This window comes from Perognathus longimembris, chromosome 23 (assembly GCF_023159225.1).
Source record: "Perognathus longimembris pacificus isolate PPM17 chromosome 23, ASM2315922v1, whole genome shotgun sequence".
Lineage (NCBI taxonomy): Eukaryota > Metazoa > Chordata > Mammalia > Rodentia > Heteromyidae > Perognathus > Perognathus longimembris.
This window is the reverse complement of record NC_063183.1, coordinates 19,657,016-19,670,948: the sequence shown is the minus strand read 5'-3', so window position 1 is coordinate 19,670,948 and position 13,933 is coordinate 19,657,016. Positions and strand designations below refer to the sequence as shown.

General features: G+C 37.8%; 1 protein-coding gene across 7 annotated transcripts in view; it reads right to left on the bottom strand.

Moving 5' to 3' along the window:
* Positions 1-13,933, bottom strand: part of Herc1 (HECT and RLD domain containing E3 ubiquitin protein ligase family member 1) — a 179,450-nt gene that overhangs the window by 119,813 nt on the left and 45,704 nt on the right. For all 7 annotated transcript variants that reach the window (XM_048332179.1, XM_048332182.1, XM_048332185.1 and 4 more), the window contains exons 6-14: positions 10,941-11,037; positions 10,225-10,368; positions 7,541-7,668; positions 5,790-5,934; positions 5,407-5,578; positions 3,344-3,478; positions 2,879-3,044; positions 1,433-1,558; positions 267-488 (exon numbers count right to left, since the gene is read on the bottom strand). In XM_048332179.1, coding sequence (XP_048188136.1) covers positions 267-488; positions 1,433-1,558; positions 2,879-3,044; positions 3,344-3,478; positions 5,407-5,578; positions 5,790-5,934; positions 7,541-7,668; positions 10,225-10,368; positions 10,941-11,037 — 1,335 coding nt within the window. The remainder of the gene's footprint in view (positions 1-266; positions 489-1,432; positions 1,559-2,878; positions 3,045-3,343; positions 3,479-5,406; positions 5,579-5,789; positions 5,935-7,540; positions 7,669-10,224; positions 10,369-10,940; positions 11,038-13,933) is intronic.

The window sequence follows — 13,933 nt, the reverse complement described above, 5'->3', positions numbered from 1 at the left end:
GAATAAAGAAGGCAGAGACAGAAAAAGAGAGAAACACTTCCTATCCTTCATATAGGAAATGGGACTTAAATACTCTTACTTATTCTTCTTTATTAAGAGAAAAGTTTAGCAAAACTATAAAATTTCTTTCTAACTGCCAATTACACATCCTTTGGCTTCAATATTTCAAGAGATCAGATATGTTTCTCTCATATAGTAGTTAAGTGTTTAAATGTCAGACTATCCCTTAATTTTTTTTTTTTGGCTATAATGCATAAGCAACTTACTGTATAAAATCCTAAATTTCTTAAGAGAGTCTTCATCAAAATTTCTGCCAGGTGAGTGTCTGGATGGCAGCTCTGAGTACCATAAGGCTGATCTGCAAGGTTTCCATAGCTAGTACAAACAGAAGAGAGGTCTGTGGCATCTGAAGGGGAACTATAGCCAAGAAGGGAGGCCACATGGGTATGATCCTGCAAACTCGTCAGAATGATATCCAGTTGCATTCTCTAAATTACAATGAAAAAGGAACACATAATTAGCTTCAAATGCATTTATTATAATGCCCTAAAATGCATAAGCTAAAATGGGATGTTGAGTATTATAAGTAGACAGGAGGGGCTGGGAATGTGGCTTAGTGGTAGAGTGCTCCATTCATATACATGAGGCCCTGGGTTTGATTCCTCAGCACCACATATAAAGGAAATGCCAGAAGGGGCGCTGTGGCTCAAGTAGTAGAGTGCTAGCCTTGAGCACAAAGAGGCTCAAAGACAGCACCCAGGCCCTGAGTTCAAGCCCCAGGATTGGCAGGAAAAATAAAATAGACAGGAATAGGAAATGCTAACAAATAAATTATACTAAACATTATTCTAGACAATTGCCAGTAATAACTACTTAATCTGTTGTATAAAATAAATCACTTGAAATCTAAACTAATGCAAAATAATCCCTGGAAAGCATCTGTGGGGATTATATTGTAATAATACTTTTCCCCTCAATGCTTAACTCTACAATGGACTTTTCTACTTGGTTTAACAAAACACACTTAATAAAAATGAAAAGAATAGGCATACTCATATCCTCAAATACTAGATCTTAGCAGTCATCTTTTACTTTTTAAATAAACCATTCCAGACCAAGTTCTGAGCATGGAACCAAAAGTAGAAGCACATGCCCCTGATTTCAACTCAGCACAAAGGGATCTCTGGTTTGACAGCATAATCAATAGTAGAGAAATTAGTTATTACTTTAATAACTGTCCTCAAATAATTTAATGTTATATTTGCTTCACCTAAGATCACTAGACAGCTAAGAATTCTTCTAACATGTAACACTAAATGATTAACATTCATCAAACGACCAACTTCATAATAACATTGGCAGCTGATTATACTTATTTTCCTCAATTTTCTGGTGATATTACTGGTTTATTTAAATATCAAGCAAAGGTTACCTGTCCTTTAGATAAGCTCTCCCATCTATCAGGTCCTTGGGGTAAAAGAGAATGAAGTAATTCCATCCGTTCTCGTAATGGGGGTAATAGCATGGTTGCTCCCACTGACAGAGTTTCAATTACCACCTAAAGTTAAAAAAGAAAACTGGATTGATTAATCTGGTTATTACATTTGTAATAAAGACACATGGAAAATGAACCCATTGACTATTAGGATTATGGAAATCTAAAGAAGGTGACATGCAAGAAAAAGCCAAAAAAAATTTTAAGTATGTAAATCCTTGTTTAAATGTTTTTAAGAAGACTAAAGTACAATCTGTTATTAATCATCACACAACAAATATTAAGTGTGAGTTTACTGTTTGGGGACTGAAAAGTGATATAGAAATAAATAAAACAGAAATTAGTTTATTATCTAGTGGGCAAAAAAAAAAGACCCTGAGCAAGTAAGCACTCTTGTGAAAGGCATTTCATAAGGAAAGTAAAAACTAGTAGAAACTGATTTGAGATCTGTGTCATTTTTGCATGTGCTTGTACTGGGGCTTGAACTCAGGGCCTTGCATTCTTACTCAACTTTTTCACTCTCAGCTGGTACTCAACCGTTGGAGCCATACCTCCTCCAGTTCTGATTTTCTGTTGGTTAATTAGAGGTTCAAGTATCATAAATTTGTCTGCCGGGCTGGTTCTGAATCTGGACAGTTAGGATTATAGGCTTGGGCCACCAGTACCTGGTATATACCTTTTTTAACATAAGCTTATGGTTGAACCAACCTAGCATTTCTGTCCCATTTAGTCAGAGATTATCATCTTTTAGTGAAGTTACTTACAAAGCAGGCACTCTACCACTTAGTTATTTTCAAAATAGGGTCTCAATTTATCGGGCTGGGGATATGGCCTAGTGGCAAGAGAGCTTGCCTCGTATACATGAGGCCCTGGGTTCGATTCCCCAGCACCACATATACAGAAAATGGCTAGAAGTGGCGCTGTGGCTCAAGTGGCAGAGTGCTAGCCTTGAGCAAAAGGAAGCCAGGGACAGTGCTCAGGCGCTGAGTCCAAGGCCCAGGACTGGCCAAAAAAAAAAAAAAATCAATTTATGTATGGGCCAGTTTGGGACACAATCCTTTGACTTGTGCTTTCCTATGTTAAGAACAGGTGTGTGTCACTATGCCTAGTCACAGTGCTTCCCTCATAGGGATAACAGGGGTGAGCCACCACAACCAGACATCGATTGAGATGTAGTCTCACAAACTTCTTTTTGCCAAGGCTAGCTTCAAACCACAATTCCCCAATCTATCTAGGATTTGCTAGGATTACAATCAGGAGCCACTATTGAGCCACTTTTTTATTCTAGGCACTTATTTGTCCTTAAGCCAACCTTGAAAGTAGCTTAAAGGTACAAGAAAAGATACAGCATGAGTTATAGATTCACAAGTTCTATTTTCTTACCTCTTGGATTTCATCTGGGACAGTTGAGTCCATCAGCCTAAAGAGCAAATTCCGTAGTGGGCCAGCCTGCCTCCCAAGAATGCTGGTAGCTACTCCTCCCGCAAGGGCAAGAGCAAGGTGATTTGAAAGCAGTTTCAGACATAGCTTGAGGAAATTGTGGTGTTCCCTTAAAACCAAATAAACTGCTATGAATATTTTGGAACATAAAAATGCATGCACTATTCAGTCAGGGGAACATATTTTTCTCATCAAAAGTTTTGAGGAGTCATAAATGGTAGTAATTTTAAAACATAATTTATATAATTATGGAAAACTTTTAAGAACCTAGAAGTTATTAGGAATAATAAGTTTATCTCTTTTCTAGCTTCAAAGTTTCATATAATTGAAAAACAAGAAGAAAAAATAGTAAGTCAAATTTCAAAAACAGGAATTAACATAAGCACACATATACATGTGTACACATACCTTGATGAAGGGAAAGGCAGTGGGGGAACCTCACTGTTTATCTTATCACAGTATCTCTCAAGAAAAGAACGCAGATGTGAGAAGGTACTCTCTTCAAGATCAACACAGTAAGGTCGGTGCCATGCCACAACTTGTCTAGAAGGATACACAAGAAAACCAGGAAAAAGCCTGAAGATGAAATTCTTACTATGATCAAAACCAAAAATATAAACCAAAAAGCTGAGAGGCTTGAACAAGACACACAGAAAACTTCCTGGTTATAAGGATGATAAAACCCTTTCTTTTAGCAACTGAGGAAAATCGAGAGGGGGGTGGGGTGGGTGGGGTGTGTGTGTGTGTGTGTGTGTGTGTGTGTGTGTGTGTGTGTGTGTGTGTGTGTGTGTGTGTGTGTGTGTGTGTGTGTGTGTGTGTGTGTGTGTGTGTGTGTGTGTGTGTGTGTGTGTGTGTGTTTGTTGCACCCTTTCTTTTAGCAACTGAGGAAAATCGAGGTGTGTGTGTGTGTTGTGCACCCTTTCTTTTAGCAACTGAGGAAAATCGAGGTGTGTGTGTGTGTGTGTGTGTATGTTGTGCTAGTACCAGGAATTGAACTCAGGGATTCAGCTTGCTTGCTCTACTGGTGCTCTACCACTTGAGCTATGACTCCAACCCAAGAATTTACCATCTTTAAGAAGAAAACACAATCGGGCTGCGGATATGGCCTAGTGGCAAGAGTGCCTGCCTCATATACATGAGGCCCTGGGTTCGATTCCCCAGCACCACATATACAGAAAATGGCCAGAAGTGGCGCTGTGGCTCAAGTGGCAGAGTGCTAGCCTTGAGCAAAAAGAAGCCAGGGACAGTGCTCAGGCCCTGAGTTCAAGCCCCAGGACTGGCCAAAAAAAAAGAAGAAGAAGAAGAAGAAAACACAATCATTACCTGGTTAGAAGGTTTGGAGACCCATTCACCTGAAAAGGGAAGGCTGAGCCACAAGTTCTAATTAACTGTTTCCAAGCATCTATAAAATGTGTATTTCATAATAAGAAATTAGCCTGACTCTACAGAATGTAGAATGATAGCTGAAAACCTATTAAAGAAAAACTTGCAAATCCTCTTCTGAATAATTATAGTACTTTGGGATACAACTACCTACCTCTGAAGCAGAAAGTTGCAGATTTAATACCAAAAAGCATATTATTTATATTCCACTTGTTTTGATTTGTTTACATGTAATAATTACCTATAAATTTAGTTAAAGTATTATAATAAATCCTACTTGAATCAAATGCAGATATAACATCAAAATGTACATGTAATATATTCTAACTTGTAAATCAGCTCATGTGTATTGGTAAATATCTGGGAAAAAACTAAACAATTCTGAAAATTCGATCCCTTACAATTAGCTTAAAAAAAAAAATCATGCTCCTAATTAATTTAGGAAAAAGCTAATTTCTGCAAAAAAAAAAAAAAAAGAACTTCCTTAATTTAAAACTATTGCCAATGTTTTTTATTTGTCTTTCAAAAAACCAACCAGGTAATAGGCATTAAAGTTAAACAACTGTCTTGAAATAATGAAGAAGAGTTGTCATTTTAATTATTTAATTTCCTCCCAATAGCCAAACATTTAATTTTGTAAATCATTATCTTAAAGACAAAGAAGGAATTCAAAAGTCTGTAAGATAAGTTAAGAAAATGTCTCAAACATGGGGTATAACTTCTTATAAAACAACTGAAATCTCAATACTCAAAGGAAAAGGAATCTAAGTAGATGGGGCTTTTTTGTTGTTTAGTTTGGGTTTTTGTTTTTTGTCAGTCATCGGGTTTGAACTCAGGGGCTGGGCGCTATCCCTGAACTCTTTCACTCAAGGCTAGTGCTCTACCACTTTGAACCACAGAACCACTTCTGGGTTTTCTGGTGGTGGTTAATTGGAAATAAGAGTCTCTTGGACTTTCCTGAAAACTTTGATCCTCTGATCTCAGCCTCTTGAGTAGCTAGAATTACAGGCCTAAGCCACCAGCACTCAGCTTACTGGTATTTTTAACCACTATTAAACACAGGAACTTTGAGACATAAGCACTCTTACCGGTCCCTAGGGAGAGCAGTCCATGCCAGACTATGTGACGTTCCAGCTGAGATCTGCTGAATAGCTATGCCGTCTAGGCCACTCACTTTCTTTGGTTTAGTAATAGGACCTGTGGAATTTCCTTGGCCACACTGCCCCATTGAGTTATTGCCCCAGGCATAAACTTCATTATCTAAAAATAAGACATCAAGTACAAAAGAAAAGTCAAGTTTAAATGTAATGTATTTACGAAAATAATAAGCTAATGTATTCTTTTAAAAACAAATGACTTAGTATGCTTATGATGCTCCAGAGGAACTTCAAATTCTCAGACAGCCTGGGCTACATACCAAACTGTCTCAAAACAATTAAAAACAACAACAACAAAAAAGCCAGTAACTTACCATGAGAAAGAGCCAAACAGTGACTGTCTCCAATAGAAATATCAACTATTCTTGTGGCCGCCAGTTCTTCAATAAGCTTGGGCCTCAAAGCAGTAGCTTCTGAAGAACCACAGCCTAGGCAAGCCCCACATCCCCAAGCATAGACCTGAAGAGACAGAAAAACACTGTACATAAGCTCCTATGACTATCTGGTTGTCAATTTAAATTATTCAAGTAATAAATATGATTATCAAACAAGATTACACTTTAAGACTTTTTGCTATTAAAGTAACATTTACTATTTCAATTATTTCTTAAGTGGTCACAATGACTTACTGTGCTATTTTTAAATATTCACAGTATAGGTAAACAAGCAGGCTGACTAAAAAAAGTGACTATAAAAAAATCTGAGTGATTCTGCTAAAGCTACTTTTTTTTCTTTTTGAACACTTTTATTAGCTTTAAGTAGTTCTAAAAGGAGTTGCCATTCAACAAAGCAGTTTATAAATACAGTGAGTCTTGGTCAATGACACCCCTCTTAACATTCTCACCCATCCTTCCAAACCTACCCTTTACTCACTTTCCTTAATTATTAGGTTATGTACTGAATTTTTTTTTTTTTGCCATTTAACAAACCAGATTATGTACGAAACACATCTTGATCAGTGTCATCCCTTTAATATCTTCACCATCCTTTTTTTTTTTTTTGCCAGTCCTGATGCTTAGACTCAGGGCCTGAGCACTGTCCTGGCTTCTTTTTGCTCAAGGCTAGCACTCTGCCACTTGAGCCACAGCTCTACTTCCGGCTGAAGATAGGGTCTCATAAATTTTTTGCCAAGGCTGGCATCAAACCATCTTCCCAATCTATGCCTGAATAAGTAACTATAATAAGAGACAATAGGCATGAACTACCATGCCCAGCTCATTGTTTTAATTTTTAATTATCACTTACAGGGCTGGGGATATAGCCTAGTGGCAAGAGTGCCTGCCTCGGATACATGAGGCCCTAGGTTCGATTCCCCAGCACCACATATACAGAAAACGGCCAGAAGCGGCGCTGTGGCTCAAGTGGCAGAGTGCTAGCCTTGAGCGGGAAGAAGCCAGGGTCAGTGCTCAGGCCCTGAGTCCAAGGCTCAGGACTGGCCAAAAAAAAGAAAAAAAAATTATCACTTACAACTAGGGCCATGTGAAAGAGTGTTACACAGTTCCTCTTGAACAGCTTCATTTTTTACTAATACTAAGGTAACCACTGACTGATTTCAGATTTCAAATGGTTGGAATAAAGGTTGCATGACAAAAAGAGAAATATGAAAATATGAGAGACTTCAAATTTAGCAACCCAAAATGAACAAAATCAAATAAGCAAACTTAAGTGATTTTTTTCATTTGATAGGTCTTGTGTTTATGTGTTCTGGGGCTTGAACTCAGGGCTTGGGTGCTGTCCTTGAGCTTTTTTACTCAAGGCTAGCGCTCTACCACTTCAGCCAAAACTCCACTTCCAACTTTTTTGCTGCTTAATTAAAATAAGAGTCTCCTGGATATTCCTGCCCTGGCTGGCTTCAAACAGGGGGCTAAAGGGAAAATGTATGTGAATCAGAAAGGTTAAAACTGGCTTCTTTTCAAATACTCATCTTCAAACAAAAAGAAGTTCATTTCAGTAGGCTATCTAAAAATATTTGCTCTTAAATATTTTTTTAATTTAAATAGGATTATTACTGTTTATTTACCTAGTCTTCTAAAATAGTCTCTTTCACGTCATCCCTTAGTCCTACCTGTCCTGTTGATGTCAAAGCAAGTGAAGACTGGCTTCCAGCACAAACTTTTCTAATAAACATTCCTTGTAAAGCTTCTATAACTTTAGGTTTATAGACTCTATTGGTGTCACCATGGCCAAGTTTGCCTATAAAAACAAATACATTCAAGTTAAACAATTTACTTGCTATTAAGATTCTCTGTTCTTTTATAAGCACTGAAGTTGAACTGCACAAATATTTACATCACTAATCTGAAAGACACAGAAAGCTATAAGTTTCTGACAGCAAAGGTGGTAAATAACAAATGATCAACAACCAACTGACAACCTTTCCTATCTTAATCTTAAACATTTAAAAATCACCTTGAAGAAACATGAGAAATTATTTCCCTTTCTCTTTCCTTTTTTTTTTTTGCCAGTCCTGGGGCTTGGATTCAGGGCCTGAGCACTGTCCCTGGCGTCTTTTTGCTCAAGGCTAGCATTCTACCACTTGAGCCACAGCACCACTTCTGGCTTCTGGCTGTTTTCTGTGTATGTGGTGCTGGGGAATTGAACCCAGGGCTTCATATATACAAGACAAGCACTCTTGCTACTAAGCCATATTCCCAGCCCCCTTTCTCTTTCCTTAGTGATAATATTTCTAAACTAAAATGTATAGGCTTAATACACAGGTTCTAGACAAGAATAGTCACATAATTCTTAAAAACAAAAAAATTCAGCATTTCATGAAATAGAAAACCTGGAGAATCGTTAAAAAGAAAAACAAACACATAATAGATAAATCCAACTTCACTGAAAATCAAGGAAATACAAATTAATCTATACCATTTTCACTGTTGAGTATTTTTTAATTATCTTTTAGAGATTTTCCTCTTCTTTCTCCTCCTTAATGGCGTTGCTTTGCTTTTATGTTTTTTGTTTTACTGAGATAGGCTCTCACTAAATAGTCCAGACTGGCCTCAAAATAAGATTCTCCTATCTCAGCCTCCCATTGGCCTGGGATTTTACAGGCATGCACCACCCCACCTTTGTAAACTTAATTTTTATTGTTAAGTGATACAAGCAAGTAAGCATTTACATTGCTAGCAGGCATGAATAGTTAAAGTGGACAAAGATTTGGTCATTAGTTGTAGTGTTTTGTTTCTTTTTTTTTTTTTTTTTACTTTTTCTAATTTACAAATGACTACCTTCTCTTTATGTCCTTATATGGTAGGAAAAAAAGGAAGGAAGGTGAGATTTTTAGATGGCATTGATGGAATGGTAGACTCTGTGTTTGTGTGGGTGGGTAGGTATGTCCCCGCCATCCCAGTCCTATAGCATATACTTGGCTTTCTTGTTTATGGCTGGTGCTCTATTACTTGAGGCACACCTCCAACTCTGACTTTTTTTTTCTGGTTAACTAGAGAGACTCGTGGAGTTTTCTGCCCAGGCTGCTTTCAAATTGGGCTCCTCCAGATCTGAAACTCCTGAATAACTAGGATTATAGGTGTGAGCCACCATTACCTCCCAGCAGTGTTGTTTTTAATAAAGAAAAAAATTAAAAATTTTGGAAGCCATCTATATACTCAACAATGACACCAGTTTTAAAACTGTACTTCAGGGCTGGGGGCATAGATCAAGAGGTAGAGTAGCTACCTAGGAAACCTGAAGTCTTGAATTGAAACCCCAGTATCTCAGGAAAAAAAGGGTATGCTGTAGATACATAAAATACTTGAAGTTTTCTGTGTGTGCCCCATTCCTGAGGCTTGAACTCAAAGACTAGGCAATATCCCTGGACTTTTGTGCTCAAGGCAAGAGCTCTACCACATTGAACTATAAAGCTCCATTTCTAGCTTTCTGTTAGTTAAGTGGAGATAAGAATCTCACAGACTTTCTTGGTTGGGCTGTCTTTGAAACGCTATCCTCATATCTCAGTTTCTTAAGTAACAAGGATTACAAGCACGAGCCACTGGCAATTGATCATAAAAGAATGCTTTTGAGAATTAATGGTATAGTCATGCTTGTTGGTATTGAAAAAAACACTCATATTAGATTAAAAACAGAAGATCATAAAATAATGTAGGCCTACTTTGATCTTGAACACATTTGTGCAGAAATACACCTAAGTATTTCTATCAACTCATATTTATTTAGAGGTCTATCTACCAAAGTGTTAAGAATGGTGAGAACAACACTGGAAGGAGTACAGATTTAATATTTATTTCTGCTTATCTCCATTTTTATTTTTCCTACACTAGGGATATATGCTAAAAATACAAATAAATTAAAATTTTTCAAGCAGATAAAAATTTTTTTTAGGGCTGGGGATATAGCCTAGTGGCAAGGATGCCTGCCTTGGATACACGAGGCCCTAGGTTCGATTCCCCAGCACCACATATACAGAAAACGGCCAGAAGCGGCGCTGTGGCTCAAGTGGCAGAGTGCTAGCCTTGAGCGGGAAGAAGCCAGGGACGGTGCTCGGGCCCTGAGTCCAAGGCCCAGGACTGGCCAAAAAAAAAAAAAAAAATTTAATTCAAGCACAAGGGAGAGGGGGGAAATGAGGGAGGAGATAACAAATTGTACAAGAAATGTACCCACTGCCTTACATATGAAACTATAACAACCCCTCTGTACATCACTTTGACAATAAATAAGTAATTATTCAGAAAAAAATTTCAGGCAGAAAAGCAAAATCCCAAATCTATAAATAATTTCTTTACATACCATTGTCTCCTCCTCCAAAAGACCATACAGTTCTTCCATCTTTAGATAAAGCAATAGTATGGGAACTGCCACAGGAAACTTCTCCAACATTGCTAATGTCTTTTACTAATGTTGGAATGTTCCGGCTATTACTGTCACCATGTCCTTGGATAAAATACACACAAATACACGCAAAAAAAGTTAACTCTTTTTCTTGAGGCAATTATTTCACAAGTGGAATAAATGTTACAAGTCATTTTCTTACTGACATTAAATATGCAAAATAGAATAATTTCTGACCCTTCAAAGCAACCCATCTCTTTAGCTGTTCCCAAACTAGGGTACCCAGGCATATTAGGGAGCCCAAAAATAGACTATTTATGCTCCTGTCACAGTTCTTACTTTATTCTGTCTTGAATCATGCTCATATCAACTTGTTTTCACAATCCAGTGCAATATATACATTAGGATTATGACAGTATCTTTCTTATCCTTGAAACTGTGCCTGGTCACAACAGGCACCTGATAAATACTTGCTAGATTTCATTTCATATTAAGTATTAGCATCAGAATATAGGTCCTATCTATATAAGACTATATGGATCTATCTATCTATCTGACTAACTTACTTGAAACATAAAAGTAAATGGCCTGTTACATCTACTCTTACTGGTTCTAGATAAGTACAATCATTTTGTTTTGTGAGAATAACTTAAGTTAAAAAAAAAACACCTTACCTAATCTTCCAAAGTCTCCTTCACCCCATGTATATAATTCACCATCCTCTGTGACAGCAGAACTGTGTCTGTATCCAGCCGACACACAAACAACTACCTGCATTGTACACAAGTGAATCAGATGAGCACACAGGTGCTAAAATGCACTCTCTTATTTGTCCTGTATAGAGACTTCAGAGGTATTAATTATTCACAACTCATGTAGGAATCACCATGTACAAATGTAGAGGCCAATGTAGAGTGACTAATTAAGCAGTCAAGTAAATTCAGTAAGAGAATAATTTTTCTGAATTCATACAAAAGTAATTTTGAGCAGGGGACTGCTTATCACTTAAAGGAATATGTCACCAATTAAGTCTTAACTAAAAACAGTTGAAAAGAGCTCAACAGCCCTATTGGAACAATAACAATTTTTTTTTTTTGGCCAGTCCAGGGCCTTGAACTCAGGGCCTGAGCACTGTCCCTGGCTTCTTTTTGCTCACGGCTAGCACTCTGCCATTTGAGCCACTTCTGGCTGTTTTCTATATATGTGGTGCTGAGGAATCGAACCCAGGGCTTCATGTGTACGGGCAAGCACTCTTGCCACTAGGCCATATTCCCAGCCCAATAACAATTTTTTTTAAATATAAGGTTAACACAAAACATCTGGTTCCGGCTGATCTAAACCAAAATATTTAGAATAAGGTTTGCATTGTAAGCAGCATAGAGTTTATTGAACTCTGGACAGTACTTCTCTGACTCAAACAGATATACAACTGATTAGTAGAATCAAAGGCAAAGGATATATAGCAATTTAATCTGGAGAACAATCATATATTCGAACTGATAAAACCAGGGAGAATGGCTACTAAAAAGTACAGAGAGAAAAAACATCTACACCAGTAACTCCATAATTTTTAATCTCCAAAAATGAGAATTCAACCTTAAGAAATTAAATTTTGGCTGAGGCTGGGAATGTGGCTTAGTAGTAGAGTGCCTGCCTAGCAGGCATGAAGCCCTGGTTGAATCCTCAGTACCACATAAACAGAAAAGGCTAGAAATGGTGCCATGGCTCAAGTAGTAGAGTGCTAGCCTTGAGCAAATGAAGCTCAGGGACAATACCCAGGCCCTGAGGTTCAAACCCCAGGACTGGCAAAAATGGGGAGGAAGAGGGGGAGGAAGAAGGGGAGGAGAGGGAGGAGGGGGAAGAGAGGGAGGAGAGGGAGGAGAGGGAGGAGAGGGAGGAGGGAGGAGGGAGGAGGGAGGAGGGAGGAGGGAGGAGGAGGAGGAGGAGGAGGAGGAGGAGGAGGAGGAGGAGGAGGAGGAGGAGGAGGAGGAGGAGGAGGAATAATTACATTCTGGGGCTCAATAAAAAATACTGACACCTAATACATGCTAAATACTATGCTAAGAACATTAAAATGTTATCTAAATTGTTCATTTAAAAGTGTGATACTAAGCAGGATCTCAGTGATTCATGCCTATAAATAATCCTAGCTATTCAGAAGGCTGAGATCTGAGGACTGTGATTCAAAGCCAGCTCATGCAGAAAAGTCTATGAGACCCTTATCCCCAATTAACCACCAAAAAGCCAGAAATGAAGCTGTTGCTCAAGTGGTAGAGTGCTAGGAAAAGGAACTCAGGGATAGCACCCAAGCCAAGAGTTCAAGCCCTAGGACCAGCTTTTTAAAAAGTGTGACATTGATCCTTCTTGATGTTCATACCCCATTGTATATAATTGGTCATGATTCTATTATGAAAATGGAATGGGACATTCAAAGGAATATAAGAAATAGGATTAGGAGGAAAATAATATATTAGAAAGAACATAAATTTTCAACTAGCATTTATCTGAAGTTCTTTAGAACTCCATATTCAATTTTTGGGGGGGAGAGATTTGACACAAGGTCTCTCTTAGTAGTACAGGCTGGCCTTTAACTCACAAACCTTTTGCCTCTATTTCCCAAGTGCTGAGATTATAGACATGTATTACCACTCCAATCATATTGGCAACATCTAATCAAGTGTCCTCTGATATTCAAGTAGAATGATCCAAGGCCCATTGCTCTGGAGTTGGCATGATTAAAATACTACAAGTTATAACAGAGTAAAATTCATTTGACAGTCAATCCTATCAGAAAAATACTCTCATAAAGAAAAAAATGTACCACTTGTATTCTGATGCGTGAAATTTAAATTCTGAGTTTTTTTTATAAAGATTCTCATGTATGACAATATTCATGAAAAGATGGTAATATTTGTTTTGGGGAGGTTTTTTTTTTGCCAGTCCTAGGGCTTGAACTCAGGACTTGAGCACTGTCCCTTGCTTCTTTTTGCTCAAGGCTAGCACTCTACCACTTGAGCCATAGCACCACTTCCGGCTTTTTCTATATATGTGGCGCTAAGGAATCAAACCCAGGGCTTCATGTATACGAAGTGAGCACTTTACCACTAAGCCATATTCCCAGCCCAAAAAGATGGTAATATTAAAGTGGAGAAACTCACATAAGTTGATCTCTTTAAAAAAATGAAATAGAAATAAAGGAAGGATATCAAGGTTTACTGTTTAATGGCACCAATTATTTAAGTGAGACTCTCAGCAATTAACCACTCTAAGTGTCTCACCTCTAAGGTCTATTAAAATACCATCTCCTATAAAAGGATCCTCTGATCTCATTACCTAATATCACCCTATCCAAGTTTGTCTCTATTACTCATTTTTTTTCTTAGTATTCTATGATTATTACTTACCTCTATCCTAAAGATTAAACCTAAAACATTTTTAATGTCTAAAGCATTGTCTAATACTTGGAAGATGCTAAAAAATTTTGAGTGAATGAGTGTCACTTAATTGTAAAATGGATAAAATTACTTTATAAAAATAAGAATTTGGGCTGGGAATATGGCCTACTGGCAAGAGAGCTCGTATACATGAAGCCCTGGGTTTGATTCCCCAGAACCACATATATAGAAAATGGCCAGAAGTGGCGCTGTGGCTCAAGTGGCAGAGTGCT